The following is a 13,116-nucleotide window of genomic DNA, read 5'->3' as shown; positions in this document are numbered from 1 at the left end:
AAACTATACTGTTGCCAGAGTATCTCACAAGCATTATAGTCTGAGTTTGGCAGCTGGCATTGACCTTTCTGTGGGCTGTGCTCCACAAACATCAGTCCCCTGACACTTCAAAGCCAAGAACTACAAACAATACTAGTCAACCTCCCAGATACAGGAGATTCAGGGGCTTCACTGTTGTCACCTGACCACCCATGAAAGAATTGCCACCGCCACAGATGGTGAAAGTCACTGATAAACTGAGGACTGATGTATCCTAGGAAGAAGAAGGAAGTGGTACCCACATCTTAAATGCTATTGCCGCTATGATGAGGGCAATTTTTTTGCCATACATCCACAAGCATCTGCAAGGTCAGTGCTTCCTCTTCACCTCCATGGCCACAGGGTTTGAATGTAAATTTTGGTGGACATTACTTTTGTCTAGTTCTCTCATTTTCACTAAAATTAACGTACTTTTGATGGCAGAAGCCCAGACTGTTCCTTAAATTATTGTTCTATCACACTTCAGGCAGGCACAGAAAACTTCTTTAGACTTTGTTTCCAGGCTCATGTATATGATCCAATTATAAAATAAAGTTTCCTTGGGTTAAAGAATTTGTCCTTAATTTCATCAGCTTGCATTGCTCAATAAATGAGAGCTATTTTTTCTGCTTCTCTGTAAAGCTCAGTTAAAAGTCTTCTGATCCTCCTCAGATACTCTCCTCTATCGCTTGTCTCTACCCTGTCGTCTCTTTTCCTTCTTATCTAAGGAATATCATGGTCATTTAATGACTTACCTTTTCTCCCCTTTCACCTTTCATTCCAGGGAAACCATCTCTTCCTTTTTCTCCCTAAAAGCAGGGAAATGAAAGCAGGAAATATGCATATTTTGATTTGATTGCATCAGCCCCACCAAGATATCTTACACTTTCAATTATCTTACCTGTCTTTCAAGAGGTAGAGCAAGCAATTAAAAATGTGAAATTTTGAAAGTGGCTTCATAAAACCACATTATTTTCAAAACCAATGAATATCAACTGAGTTCATGGAAAGGAAAGCACCAAGCCTAAAATAACTTACTTGTAGAAGATCCTACTGCCTAATGCAGTTTAAAAAAAAAAAAAAGACTTTTTTCCAGTTGGACAAGAAAGGAAGCAGAATAGGAGTTGACTCAAAATACTATTTTATTTATTCACATTACTATTTTGCCCATGTAACCTGGCCTTCTGAACGTGAGCTGCTTAACAAGGATGATGTGATACTCCTCAAAGTGCATACCCAAAGAGCATTTATCCTGCATTCAAACTGGAGCTATCTGACCTACATTTCTATAGTATTGTATGTAGAATGAATCATAGAATGGTTTGGCTTGTAAGGGACCTCAAAGATTACGTAATTTCAACCCCTTCCATGGGCACCTTCCACTAGACCAGGTTGCTCTGAACGCCATCCAATCTGGCCTTGAACACTTCCAAAGGAATACATTCTATATCCTATGTTCTACAATGCATATAATGGAGCAAACTAAATGAAAAGACCCCAGCTGATTTTTGATCCTTCTTGATCACGTTCAAGCATGTGGTCAGCTCTCAGGAGTGCAGACCTCATTTACATAGCTAAATTTACTGTCAGGCCCCTGATACAAATATTTCCTGGTATGTAGATGACTCCAGAGGTCTGGAACTAGCCAGAGGAATCAGTAGACACCAAGATGTTGGTGGAAGTTAGACCATCAGAAAATAATCAAGCCATCTGCAGCTTTCTCCAAGGCTCAGTGACAAAGGGAATTGTAATTTTTTGTTATTATCAAAAATCATTACTGTTCTTAAATAGGGCAGATATTTCTGGAAGGGAGTCCTAAAGAACAATGTACCTCTTCTACTGCCTAACAGTCAGCATGGCATCAGGCATAACCTTCTACATTTAGGATAAACACTGTTTATTAGCACCTCTGCTGCAAGTAGGAACAGTCACTAGGCTGGAAATACCTTTTTGGAAGGGGTGCTTGTTGACCTTGCTGGATGCCAATCAGCTGCTCACCACAGTAATCTCACCAAGAGAGAATCTCATCTAGGGACACTCAAGATAAGTCATCCTGTTGCTAAACGGCCCAAAAAAAGATGAAGCTGTTCCTCAAAGTCACTCACCTGGTCTCCTTTTTCTCCTCTCAGTCCAGGTAAACCCTGACGACCTGGAAAACCTGCTTCGCCCTGGAAATAACAAAGAAGTTTATGAAATCTAGAATACTGTGGTACAGACCTTGCCCCCGTTTTCTCAAGGGTTTGATTGTAGATGTAGTTTTCTGAGAGATAATGGGATTAGTCTGATTATCGAATAATTTCCTTTTTTTTTGAAAACCATTACATAAAACAGACAAGCCTTCTCCATTTTGCCTGTTAACTGATGCCATGGAATTTGGGACATTATTTCTTTGTGCTACTCTGTAGCAGGACCAAGGAAGCAAATAAAAGCAGCTAAAGAAATTAAATCTAACTTTTATTTTCATCTTTAATCATCTGGTGTAGTCTGGAAATGCAAAAACTGCACTGTATTAATCTGAACAGTACAGATGTTACCTGAAGAACAGATCTAGAATTTTCTGGATGCACTTTTGCACATTTGGATATATTTCTATTTGAATCTTGCCTTTGATTTTCTGATGTAATACTTGCTGTTGGAGTAATTACGATCTCTATGTCATGTGGTTTCTCCTAAATATATCCACTTTCTCAAATTTAGCTCTCAGTTGACCCAGTTTGTCATCTGAAAACAGCCATGTGGTTTCCTATTTATAATTATTCTGCTCTCCCTGCATTTGTAGTGTGATATCACAAAGGATCTCAGTCATGGCCAAGACCCAAATTCACTAAATCTTGTACAAAAACTGAACTAAGAAAAGATGATCTCTGCTTTAAAACAATTATCTCAGGTATGGGAAGGCCCAAAAGATTATCATGATATAGGTGAAATAAGTCTGCAGACAAAATCAGGTGAGAAACAAGGTGCTGTGGTGACTGAGGATGACCAGGAACATCAGGGTGATGTTGGGACAATTTTAAAGAAAGTGACATTTGGTGACAGAGAGAGTGGTGCTTTCTCAGAGTCACTGCAGAATCCTGGCTGATCATGGAATCACAGAATGGTTTTGGTTGGAAGGGACAATCAAGACCATCTAGTTCCAATCCCTCTGCCTTGGGCTGGGATACCTTCCACTAGACCAGGTTGCTCAAAACCCCATCCAACCTGGCCTTGAGCTCTTCCAGGGATGCGAATGATGTTGAGATGCCAGAAATCAGGACAACAATCAGAGGGCCTAACATTAAAGAAGGGAAAAAAGGAGAATTTGGAGGGAAAATAAAAACATGTGGTGTAAATTTGGCCTCTGGAAAGGTCCTGAAGCAAAACATCAGTGAGTTTGTCTGAGTTCAAGGACAGATAATACAAAACAGCCAACATGGATTTTTTAGAAACTGACCATATCAAACCCATCCAGTTCCCTCCCTTGACAAGATAACCAAGTAGATAAGAAGGAAGAATTTGTATAATGTATCTTGACTTTAGTAAGACATCTGACACAGGCCAACATGATGTTCTCATTAGTAAACCACAGAAATGTAGTGTAGAAGGGTCTCTGGAGGATGATGTACAACTGATTGAAGAAACAACATTCACACACCTGCTATGAGCTGTTTCCTGTCAAAATTCAGAGGATATACAAAGTGAAGTCCTCTAAGGGTCTGCACTATTCAGTATCTAATTCATGACTGAGGTGACAGAAAAGAGAACATGTATGAAAGGTGTGGAGAACACCATGCTGTCGAGAGAGGAGCAAGTGTTTTGGAAGGTGGTGTTAGAATTCAAAACAGCCTTGTGTGGAGAAATGATTCTGACCAAGGGGCAGTGCTTTGTTTGGGGTCTGACCCTTTGCTGCACTGGAACCAAGCCTGCCTGGAAACTGCAAGCCTGGCATGTCCCTGGGAGCCTGATGTGCTCCTGACGAATGATTTGCCCATGCCCTGTTGATCTCCCTTTACTTGGGATGGCAGGCGAGGATACTTTTCTTTGAAATGAGTGTTTCCTATTAGGTAGATTACAAGGAATTTTGGAATAGAAGCAGAACAGTCCTCACTCACAGGGTGGTGTAATTGTTACCCACTTAATAAGTGCCTTATCCCAATAAACCTCAATTTGTACCTCAGAATTGGAGCCTTATTCCTTCAATCATTGAATCATAGAATCATTAAGTTTGGAAAAGACCTCTAAGATCAAGTCCAACCATCAATTCAGCACCACCACTATGTTCACCACTAAACTATGTCCTAGGGTGCCATATCCACACATTTTTTGAATACTTCCAGGGACAGTGACTCCACCAATTCTCTGGACAGTCTGTTCCAGTGCTTGACAATGATTCCTGTGAAGAAATTTTTCCTAATATCCAACTGAAATCTCCCCTGAAGCAACTTGAGGCCACTTCTTCTTGCTCTGTCACTTGTTGCCTGGTAGAAGAGACTGACCCCCACCACTGCTTCTTCCCTTATTCCCTCCAAGTCCAGTTGGTGGTGTATGTTCTGCTTTATTGCATAAGCCAACATGGGAGCAGAAGCCATGACCATCCTCCCATTTGGTCTTTACAGCAGAAGATTAGACTAATACTGGTAGGAGTAAGAAGAATTTGGCTCTAAGACTTTTTCATTGCTGGTATATACCCTGCACCCCAAAAATTTTCGTATACAAGACTCTATTATACAGACTTCTCTTTCAACAGAACTTCATAATACAGTTGGAAAGTTGACATGCAGATAACAATGTCAACATTTATGGTTAGTTAACTAAGATAACTATGTAACAGTCAGCAAGCATTTACAACTTAGAAGTGACAGCATCACCTCTTGCATCAAACATCATCTTCCAGAACCACCACTATGCATTAACTTGAGGTGTGAAGGAAACTAAGCACTGAAGCCACTCTACCCTCCTATTCTTCCCTATCCACCAGGAATAAGATGATTTCATGTTTCCAGGGTATAATGAAAAGTTGGATTTTACACATCTTTGTTCTGAAATTTTTGCTTTACTCTATTTCAACCATGAGTCTCATCCCCCCCATCTGTTGCATCTTCAACTGCAGATGCAAATGACATGCACAGATCTTGTCGCTGGCAAATGGTTTTGTTATCGCATGTGGTCACTTTATATTGCTCTGACAGGTAGGTTTTTCTCTGAGGACTATTTTTCCTGCTCACCTGCTCGCCAGGCTGGCCACGGCTCCCTGGTTCACCCTGGAAAAACAAAAGCAAAACTTTACCACCATAAGGACCTGACCCTTTGGTATATTTTCTCATTAGTAAAATATATCCCCTACTATCCTGGCCCACGTTGGTCTACCAACATGTCATAAGGCACTGAAATTGCCTTTCTGATGGCTTGGGTATGCAGAACACAGGGAGCCAACACAAAGTCCAGGTCAGGTCTCCCTGTGCACTTAGGCCTGAGGGAGCAGCATAAAATAGGGTTTGGTATTTCAGAACACCATGAACTCTGACAGGCAATGAGCCTCATCTGCTCATTCACTTATGTCTCCAACTAAAAGAGAGTAAGATTTCTCTGACTTCAGTATAAGACCTTCCAAAATCACACCCTGATTGACTCTGTGGCTACATCAGACTGTGAAATAAAATCCCTTACCTTAGGGCCAGCTTTTCCAGGAAAGCCTTCCTCACCCTTTTCCCCCTGTTCTCCCTGCAGGGAACACAAGAAGTCAATATTCCAACTCCTCTGATAGTGTAGCATGTTTGCAGACAATGGTAAGGAATATTTTAACTCAACTCCTCAGTATCAGCCTGAGGGTGTAAATTGAGCTGTGTGAGAATATGGTTCCTGGAATGTATTTCCTTTACAGTAGAATCATATCTCCAGCACCTGTCACCCTACTGGAAAACTTCTGGAATGACACAAAGTGAACCACTGTTATATTAAAGATGCCCATAATGAATTATTTGAAAAACAACACCTCCATTCAGTTTCTTCAAACTATATGTGCTTAGAAAGTTAGAAAGTGTTTTGAAAAAAAAAAACAAACATATAATTTTGGGACTGAGACCTTGGTCACTGGATCCATTATGTAAACACTTTGAAACTTATCTTCCAATGCCAGTGGTATCAGCACGGACAGCAGAGGCTGCAGTGGTTGAAATGTGCTGCATAGGTGGGAAGTGCAGTAAGTATTACAGAGGGCTGTGGATAAAATCCAAAGTTTATTTAACATCAGAAGTATGTTGTGGGCTCCAAATTTCTCATCTTTACTCATCAATAAATGGGAGCTGGAGACTCTTCTAGACCTGGGCTCAAGTATCAGAAGGAAGAATGTTGTTGCCAATGCAGTCCAAGGCAACAGACGGTTAAGAGCTGTTGCCCTTAATCCAATATGGCATCATCATCCCCAAAGCCTACTTTAGCCTTTTTAGTCATAATATGGCACATTTCTTTGCCACTTATTTTCATAGGGAGGGCAGGTCAACTAGGGTGTATCCTATCTCTAAATCTCCTATCTCCAAATCTCCTATCTCCAAATCTCCTATCTCCCTTCTCTCACTGCAGAGACAAGAGAGGAGACAACTCATCACAATCTGTCATTTAGAGAAGCTTTCAAATGGGGCATAAGAAGTAGAACATAATAAAGAATTATCCTTCTGCTACAAAGACCTAGAGATGGCTTAGGGGGATGGCATCTCTTGTTTCCAGCTGTTCAGGGAGGAAAGAAATTAACATTTTTGGAGCCTGCTACATTTCTTTGTTTTTCTTCTTTGTGCCTTGGATATATGTCTTGACTTGCCAGAGTCACTGGATTTCCTGAATGACAGTAGAAGCTTCTCTGCTTCCAGTGCTGAGCTGTGTTTGCCAAATAGGATATAGTAGTTGAAGACTGGAAGAGGATCTCTCTTCCCTGCTGTATTTACAACCAGCTCCATCTTCATCACGACTCAGGGCAGTGCAATCACACCAGCTGACTTGGCCCTGGAGCTTCACTGGTGGCTCAGCAGTGTGGGATGGGGGGGGTGTTTGACTCTGGAGATGTGCCAACCTTCCCGCCTACCCTTGGTAGCTCACCCCAGTGATCTGCCCAGGTGAGCGGCTTAATCCCAGGTACATGGTGTCACTTGCCTTTTGGCCTGGAAGCCCAGGAAGCCCATTGAGTCCATCTTTGCCAGGCAACCCCTAAATAAGAGGAAATCATAACCTGTAAGTGCTGGTTCTTCAAATTGTTATCATCAAACTCAGGGTAATATTTCTCAGTTCATGCCTCCCATCACTCACCTAAGTTTAAGAAAAGAAGAACCACCTCATGGATTTTGTTTTACCTTTTTTTCCTACTGTGACTCAAAACACACAAAAATTCTCACATTGCACATATTTGGTTGGCCCTTTTTCCAGTACCCCAGTTTTAGTGAATGACCACTGGATGTCAGTGTTGTTACAGAGAAGCATCAGTAAAGCACTTTTATGCACTGTGGATTGTTAAATAAGGTTTCACTTATCTTACTTACATTTAAACCTATTCTTTATAAGTCTCTATCATTCATAACCATAAAGAATTTTTTACATCTACTTCTCCTTTTAAATATTAGTAATTTCTTATACAGTATATAGACTCCTAAAATTAAATTACACAACAAGCAGTGACTGAATGGTTCAACAGGATAAGAAATAAAATTACTTCCTGTAATGTATTTAAAATAGTGAGAAAAACCTTTTTTCCCTTTCTGAGCATCAATCTATCCCCAAACATTGCAGGCTGTAGGTGGCAGTTCTGCACTAAGTATTGAATAATTTACCTTTCTTGACTTAAGACCCAACAGAAATTTCTATGTTCTGCTAAATATGAGATTTTAATTGCAAGTTATTTGGCCTGATTCAGGAAATTCCAGGTTTGGAAAAACAATATTGTGTCAAATGCACAAAGACTTTTGAAAAGTATCATATAAAGAAAATATCATGGTCCCATTGTGTAGGAATAGTGGGGCTGTACCTGGTAAAATTCTTATTCACAAAAGGGACTGGAGACTAATGTCTGCATTAAAGGTGAAGTTGTTGGAGCCCATGTTAAAACCTTGTGTGCAGATAAGGTACAGGAAATGAAGTAGACATGAGATTTAAACAATTTGAAGTAATGGAGAGGTTGGAGGTGAGCTAAACAGTTCCTCAACACTTACAGGTGGTCCCGGTGGTCCCGTTTTACCAGAAACACCAATCTCTCCTGGCAGTCCCTGAAAAATTAAATCAGAAGAAAAAAATAATCAGTAAATCTGTCCTTTGCAGGAGCCTCACAGGAGATGGCTGCTTTCAATCAAAGTGCAGTTTCCCCTTCCATGGCAGTCAGGTTTCTGCTGTGGGGAGTCCTGTAGACATAACCCTTATCCCCAGGGAGCACCGTCATGTCTCCAAGGCTCAGCACAGAGCAACTGTCCTCTAGGACCAGCTGTGGCTTTGCAGTGAGAAAACATAAGAGAAAACACACATTGCCAGAGGCCCTAACTCTGTTCCCTCTGAAAACCATGACCTAAAATTATCCCCAGCTGTTTTTTCTTCTCCTTGATGTGAAACAAAAAAACCCCAAGCTTTCTTACCGGTGCTCCAGGTGGTCCAGGGGGTCCAGCGCTGCCAGGGGGCCCTGGAGGTCCCTGCAAGAGAGGAAGCAAAGCCAATTTATCAAACTCTCTAATAGTGGCTGAAAGCCTCAGGTCCTTCTCTGTGTGGCTGGGGCCCTGTAGAAAACGGGCAAAAGCACTGAGCTTTATTTCATTAACTTCTACCCAAAAAATGCAAGATAGCAAAATGAGCTCCAAGGGATCCATGATCACAAACAGAATAAGATCTTCTGCTTAAGCCACTGTGCTACAAGGTAAGCTCCATCCTCCACTCCAGTATAAGAGACGGAGGAACTGAAGGCCATGAATGGTACCTACAACACAAAGCCTGACCAGTGGGATCCCTTGGAACATCCCATCTAATTTAACCTTCATTCATGTTACTTCAAAGTGAATGATTTACCTCTGCAAAAACCTTGCTGAAAGTAACTAATGAATGGAACTGGCCTGTGGTTTGAGCTTGTTTCTTTTTAGGAGGTGGGGGTAAAAATATCAATCCAAGTGTCCAGAGAACACTGCAGTGATTCAAGTGTTTTCAAACAAACACACCACCATTTTGCTGCTCTACATCAACCTGGTTGGCAGTAAAAGGTCCTCAAGAACTCATACTTCAGTGGACACATTCAGTTGAAAATATCTTAACACTCTTACTCATCTTCCTTCCATCTTCCTTCAACAGCTGTTTCTCTCAGGAAAAATACTCTTTCAGTAGCCATCTGATGTACAGAAGGATTTATTTTTGTATTGAGCAAATTGTTAAATTCGGCTTCTTAGCTGAGAAATTTGTTTCCAGACTTGACAGGCCCTAATATGTCGCCTGAGATGCAGAGGTGTTTGTTACCGCCAGCTTCCCCTGTAGACAAGACAGGATTTCTCCTGTGCTCAGAACAAAGCATGTGTTCATGTATTTTTTGGATCAGGACCTGAGCAAACAGCATGAGGATGGATGTGAGAAATAGATATATGACTGAGTTGAGATTTTACCCTGGCTAACTCACTCCATCTTCTAACATGACGATTTCATTACTTTTCAGTTTTCAACATAGGGAAGTTCTGGTGTGATTGTACTTAAAACCCAACAAACAACTCCCCTATCCTACCCAAACCTTCTGTAAGGATTTGAAACTGAGCAATTGATACAAGGTAGAAAATGGCCAGACAGTATTTTCCCTGTCACCATTCAATATTAAGGTATTGCAATCAATATTAGCATTTATATTTAAGGAGAAATGTAGCTGAAAAGAAGAAGAAAACAGTGCAAAAAAGGAGCTATTTGTGGTATGGTTTGACTGAGATTGTGGCAATAAGTGATCTTTATAGAATACACTGGCAAAATTCAGCCAGAAGCTAAAGCAGCCTCTCACCAATAGATGGGGCAAAGTGATCAAAAAAGAGTCCTGTAGATGCGCTTGCCTCCCCTGATCTGCATTCATTGCAACTCAGAACAGGCACGGGCTTATCCTGTTAAAATTATTTGTAGAGTGCCTCAGATATGAACACAGCTATAACATCCCCAGAAAGAAGTGCCTTTGGATGCTCTGATGCTGATGATGCAATTCTTAGTGAATCCTGCTGGTGGGTCCTGCTCTTAAAGATTCTAGACACATCAGGAGACAATTGGTCAAGACTCTCCATCACTTAAAAAAGACCTCACCATTCAAAATAAAACTCAACAGTCCAAATTAGCCCAGCAGAAGATAGAAGACCAACTGTTTGTAGGCACAACTGGATGGACTGACCTCAGACACCAGGGACAAGGAAATTCTGCTTGGCCCTACTCCACCTCTACATGGTCTTCCTGAGAGAGGCCCTACAGAAGTTATGGGCTCCAGGAAGGGGTTTCCATGAAGAGTGGGTGGAATAGAAAGCAGCAAAGATTTAGAAAAACAACAAAATGATTCAGCTTGGACTTTGTGTAAGTGCAGGAAAGGAATTGTGACATTTATCTTTGCAGGCTTTCCTTGACAATTCCAGTGGTTCCTTCCTAACAATTTAATTTTGTTCTTGTTCTCTCTGCCAAAAAGTGAACCATCGCCCACCATGAAATACATGTTCTCCATGGCCCTACAACAGGGAACTTCTACCAAGAGGTGAAAAACCCTAGGCAGGGCCCAACCTCGACCCAAGGAACTTCAAGTACAATGTGAGTTACCTCACATAGTGACAGATTGAGAGGTGTCAATCTGACCTAAAAGCAAAGTCTTACTCAAGCATCTGTCAGCAACCAGTGTAACAACTAAAATGTTAGGCTCCACATTTTCCACATCCCAACTATTTCTCAGTAACCCTTGGTATTCTCAGTATCCAAGACAATTTCTAATTATTCTCTTAGACTCTCCATATTCTAGACCATAATAGCCTTATGCAACCATTAAGTCTTGAAATGGAAGCCCACTGATCTTTTTCCTAAATTGACACTAATGATTCCATTTCATTGGTCTCCAAGAGATAATTACCCAGGATATCATTCCAAACTGGTTTACAGCTTCACCACATGTTGCACCAACAACTGGTACATTCACTAACGGGAAGCTCTTCTGATAAAATCTTCTCTGAGATGGGCATAGAAAGAACAGTTTTGTGCAATGACCATCAGTATCCCTTGGAGATGCCCAGGGTGCTGACAGCCTGCTCCAGCTGACTGATGTGCAGTTCAACTGGGTGTCTTGCTTTCTGCAACCTGAGCTATAGCAAGTGATGGCACAAAGAGACATAAAATGGTACAAAGAGACAAAAAATGGCAGAAATACATCATAAATGTCCTTTTTAGAGCACTCTCTTTTGCTATCGTGCAGAGCAATTCTGTCTCACTTCTATATAATATCTGCTATTGTAGCCCTTCTCCTGACTTCTGGGTATAATTCAGAGCAAGGAATATTCTTTTTAAGTATTAGAATGGATGAAACTGACAGCATTTATTTGTGTTTAAAAAACTTCAGCACCATAAAACTACAGCAGCAGGACTGTGTGCAATATGCACCTCATAAATCTCACACCATCAGTATTCTTTGCTTCCATTTTTAAGTGAATCCAGATTAAAGTAGCTGATTTATACAATCACCTTTTACATTTGATGAATTATACAGATGAAAGCCTCTGTCCCAAATCGAGACTCCAATGTTACCCCATTAAAACTCTGATCAAGAAGGAAATAATCACAGAGTGCATTTTTTCTGGATGGTAACTCTGATGTGTGCTTTGTACATGTTGAAACAAAAACTGGTACATGAAAACTTGATTCTAAAACAGGACTACACAAATTCAGTTTGGAAAACAAATGCAAAATGTGGATCTTTTATCAAAATGTTTAAACCAAAATATTTTAAAACTGTTGCTTTCAAACAAAAAATATTTCAAATGTTCATTACAATCTAAAATCCAAATAGTGTGTAGAAATGTGTGTGTCAGGGGTTGGGACATCTTCAAAAACAATGTGGGGGGTGGATTTCTTCCAGTTTGTGTTTCATCCAGCTCCATTCCTTAGATGATATAATGCGAGGACAGTGCTCAGGAAAGAAATCTGACACTATTCATATTGGAGGAACAGCCGTGCCTGTGCTCCAGGATCTACTGCTCTTCCAGTGCATACCTTGCTGAAAGACAGGCTGGGAAAGGCAGAGCTACTAAGACTTAGGTTCTGCACTCCCTAAGGAATCTCTGAGAAGGAACAGAAACTTTGGTCTGTGACTCCATCAGTAGGCTTAAATCTCTTTTCCGTGAAAGAAGGGATGACTAAGTCTTATAGGGAGGTGAACAAATGCCATTCCACGATGAAAAGTGAAGTCTGATGGCTTTCCCAGATATGTGTCTCTGGAGGCAAAGCCTGCACAGACATATTTTCTGTATATTGTTCCATGCTGATGACTGGATTCTCTTACACCACGAGAAAGGCTTAGATAAGCCCTTAGATGATATTAAAACAGATTGTGGTCTGAGCTTTTTAAGCAGTGTACCAGTGTTAGAAGAAGAGACACGCGGAAGCATCCTCTCTGCTGCCACAGTTAGAGCAAAATGAGTAACTAAGGAGCTGACAGCCTTTTCCCCTCCACTGTCTGTGCTCATCTTCACTTCAAAATCAATTGCTCCCTGTGATTTCACCTCTCAGAAAGACCATACAGACCCTTCACGTCATTTTTGTGCTCTTTCCTTTATTTCCCCTCCTTTCCCATGAGAAATGAGGCTGTTGCAGATAGTTGTGTGGGGCAGCCCAAGTGTCTCACTATTTCTCTTGCTACTCCAGCTCTCCATTTCTCCTCTGCTGCGTCTGAGTGTATTCTGGGATCAGATCCTCAAATATCCTTTTCATTTCTCATCCCAGGTACTACAGTATCCACCAGCAGAACTACTGTGAATCAGAATTATAGAATCAGAGAAATGCTTAGGTTGGAAAAGACCACTGAGTCCAACCAGTAACCCAGCACTGCCAGAGCCAGCATTAAACCATGTCTCTAAGCACCACATCTATAGGTCTTTAAAAAAGCCCCAGGGACAG

At 41.1% G+C, this 13,116-nt stretch overlaps 1 protein-coding gene across 1 annotated transcript in view; it reads right to left on the bottom strand.

Annotated features, from left to right (window-relative positions):
- Window positions 1–13,116, bottom strand: part of COL22A1 (collagen type XXII alpha 1 chain) — a 196,552-nt gene that overhangs the window by 55,876 nt on the left and 127,560 nt on the right. The window contains exons 23-29 of the mRNA XM_017818265.1: window positions 8,604–8,657; window positions 8,190–8,243; window positions 7,141–7,194; window positions 5,665–5,718; window positions 5,223–5,258; window positions 2,124–2,186; window positions 774–827 (exon numbers count right to left, since the gene is read on the bottom strand). Coding sequence (XP_017673754.1) covers window positions 774–827; window positions 2,124–2,186; window positions 5,223–5,258; window positions 5,665–5,718; window positions 7,141–7,194; window positions 8,190–8,243; window positions 8,604–8,657 — 369 coding nt within the window. The remainder of the gene's footprint in view (window positions 1–773; window positions 828–2,123; window positions 2,187–5,222; window positions 5,259–5,664; window positions 5,719–7,140; window positions 7,195–8,189; window positions 8,244–8,603; window positions 8,658–13,116) is intronic.

Source organism: Lepidothrix coronata, unplaced genomic scaffold (genome assembly GCF_001604755.1).
Source record: "Lepidothrix coronata isolate B3197 unplaced genomic scaffold, Lepidothrix_coronata-1.0 Scaffold67, whole genome shotgun sequence".
Classification (NCBI taxonomy): Eukaryota; Metazoa; Chordata; class Aves; order Passeriformes; family Pipridae; genus Lepidothrix; species Lepidothrix coronata.
Note: the sequence above shows the minus strand (reverse complement) of the source record. Positions and strands in the feature narration are given on the sequence as shown.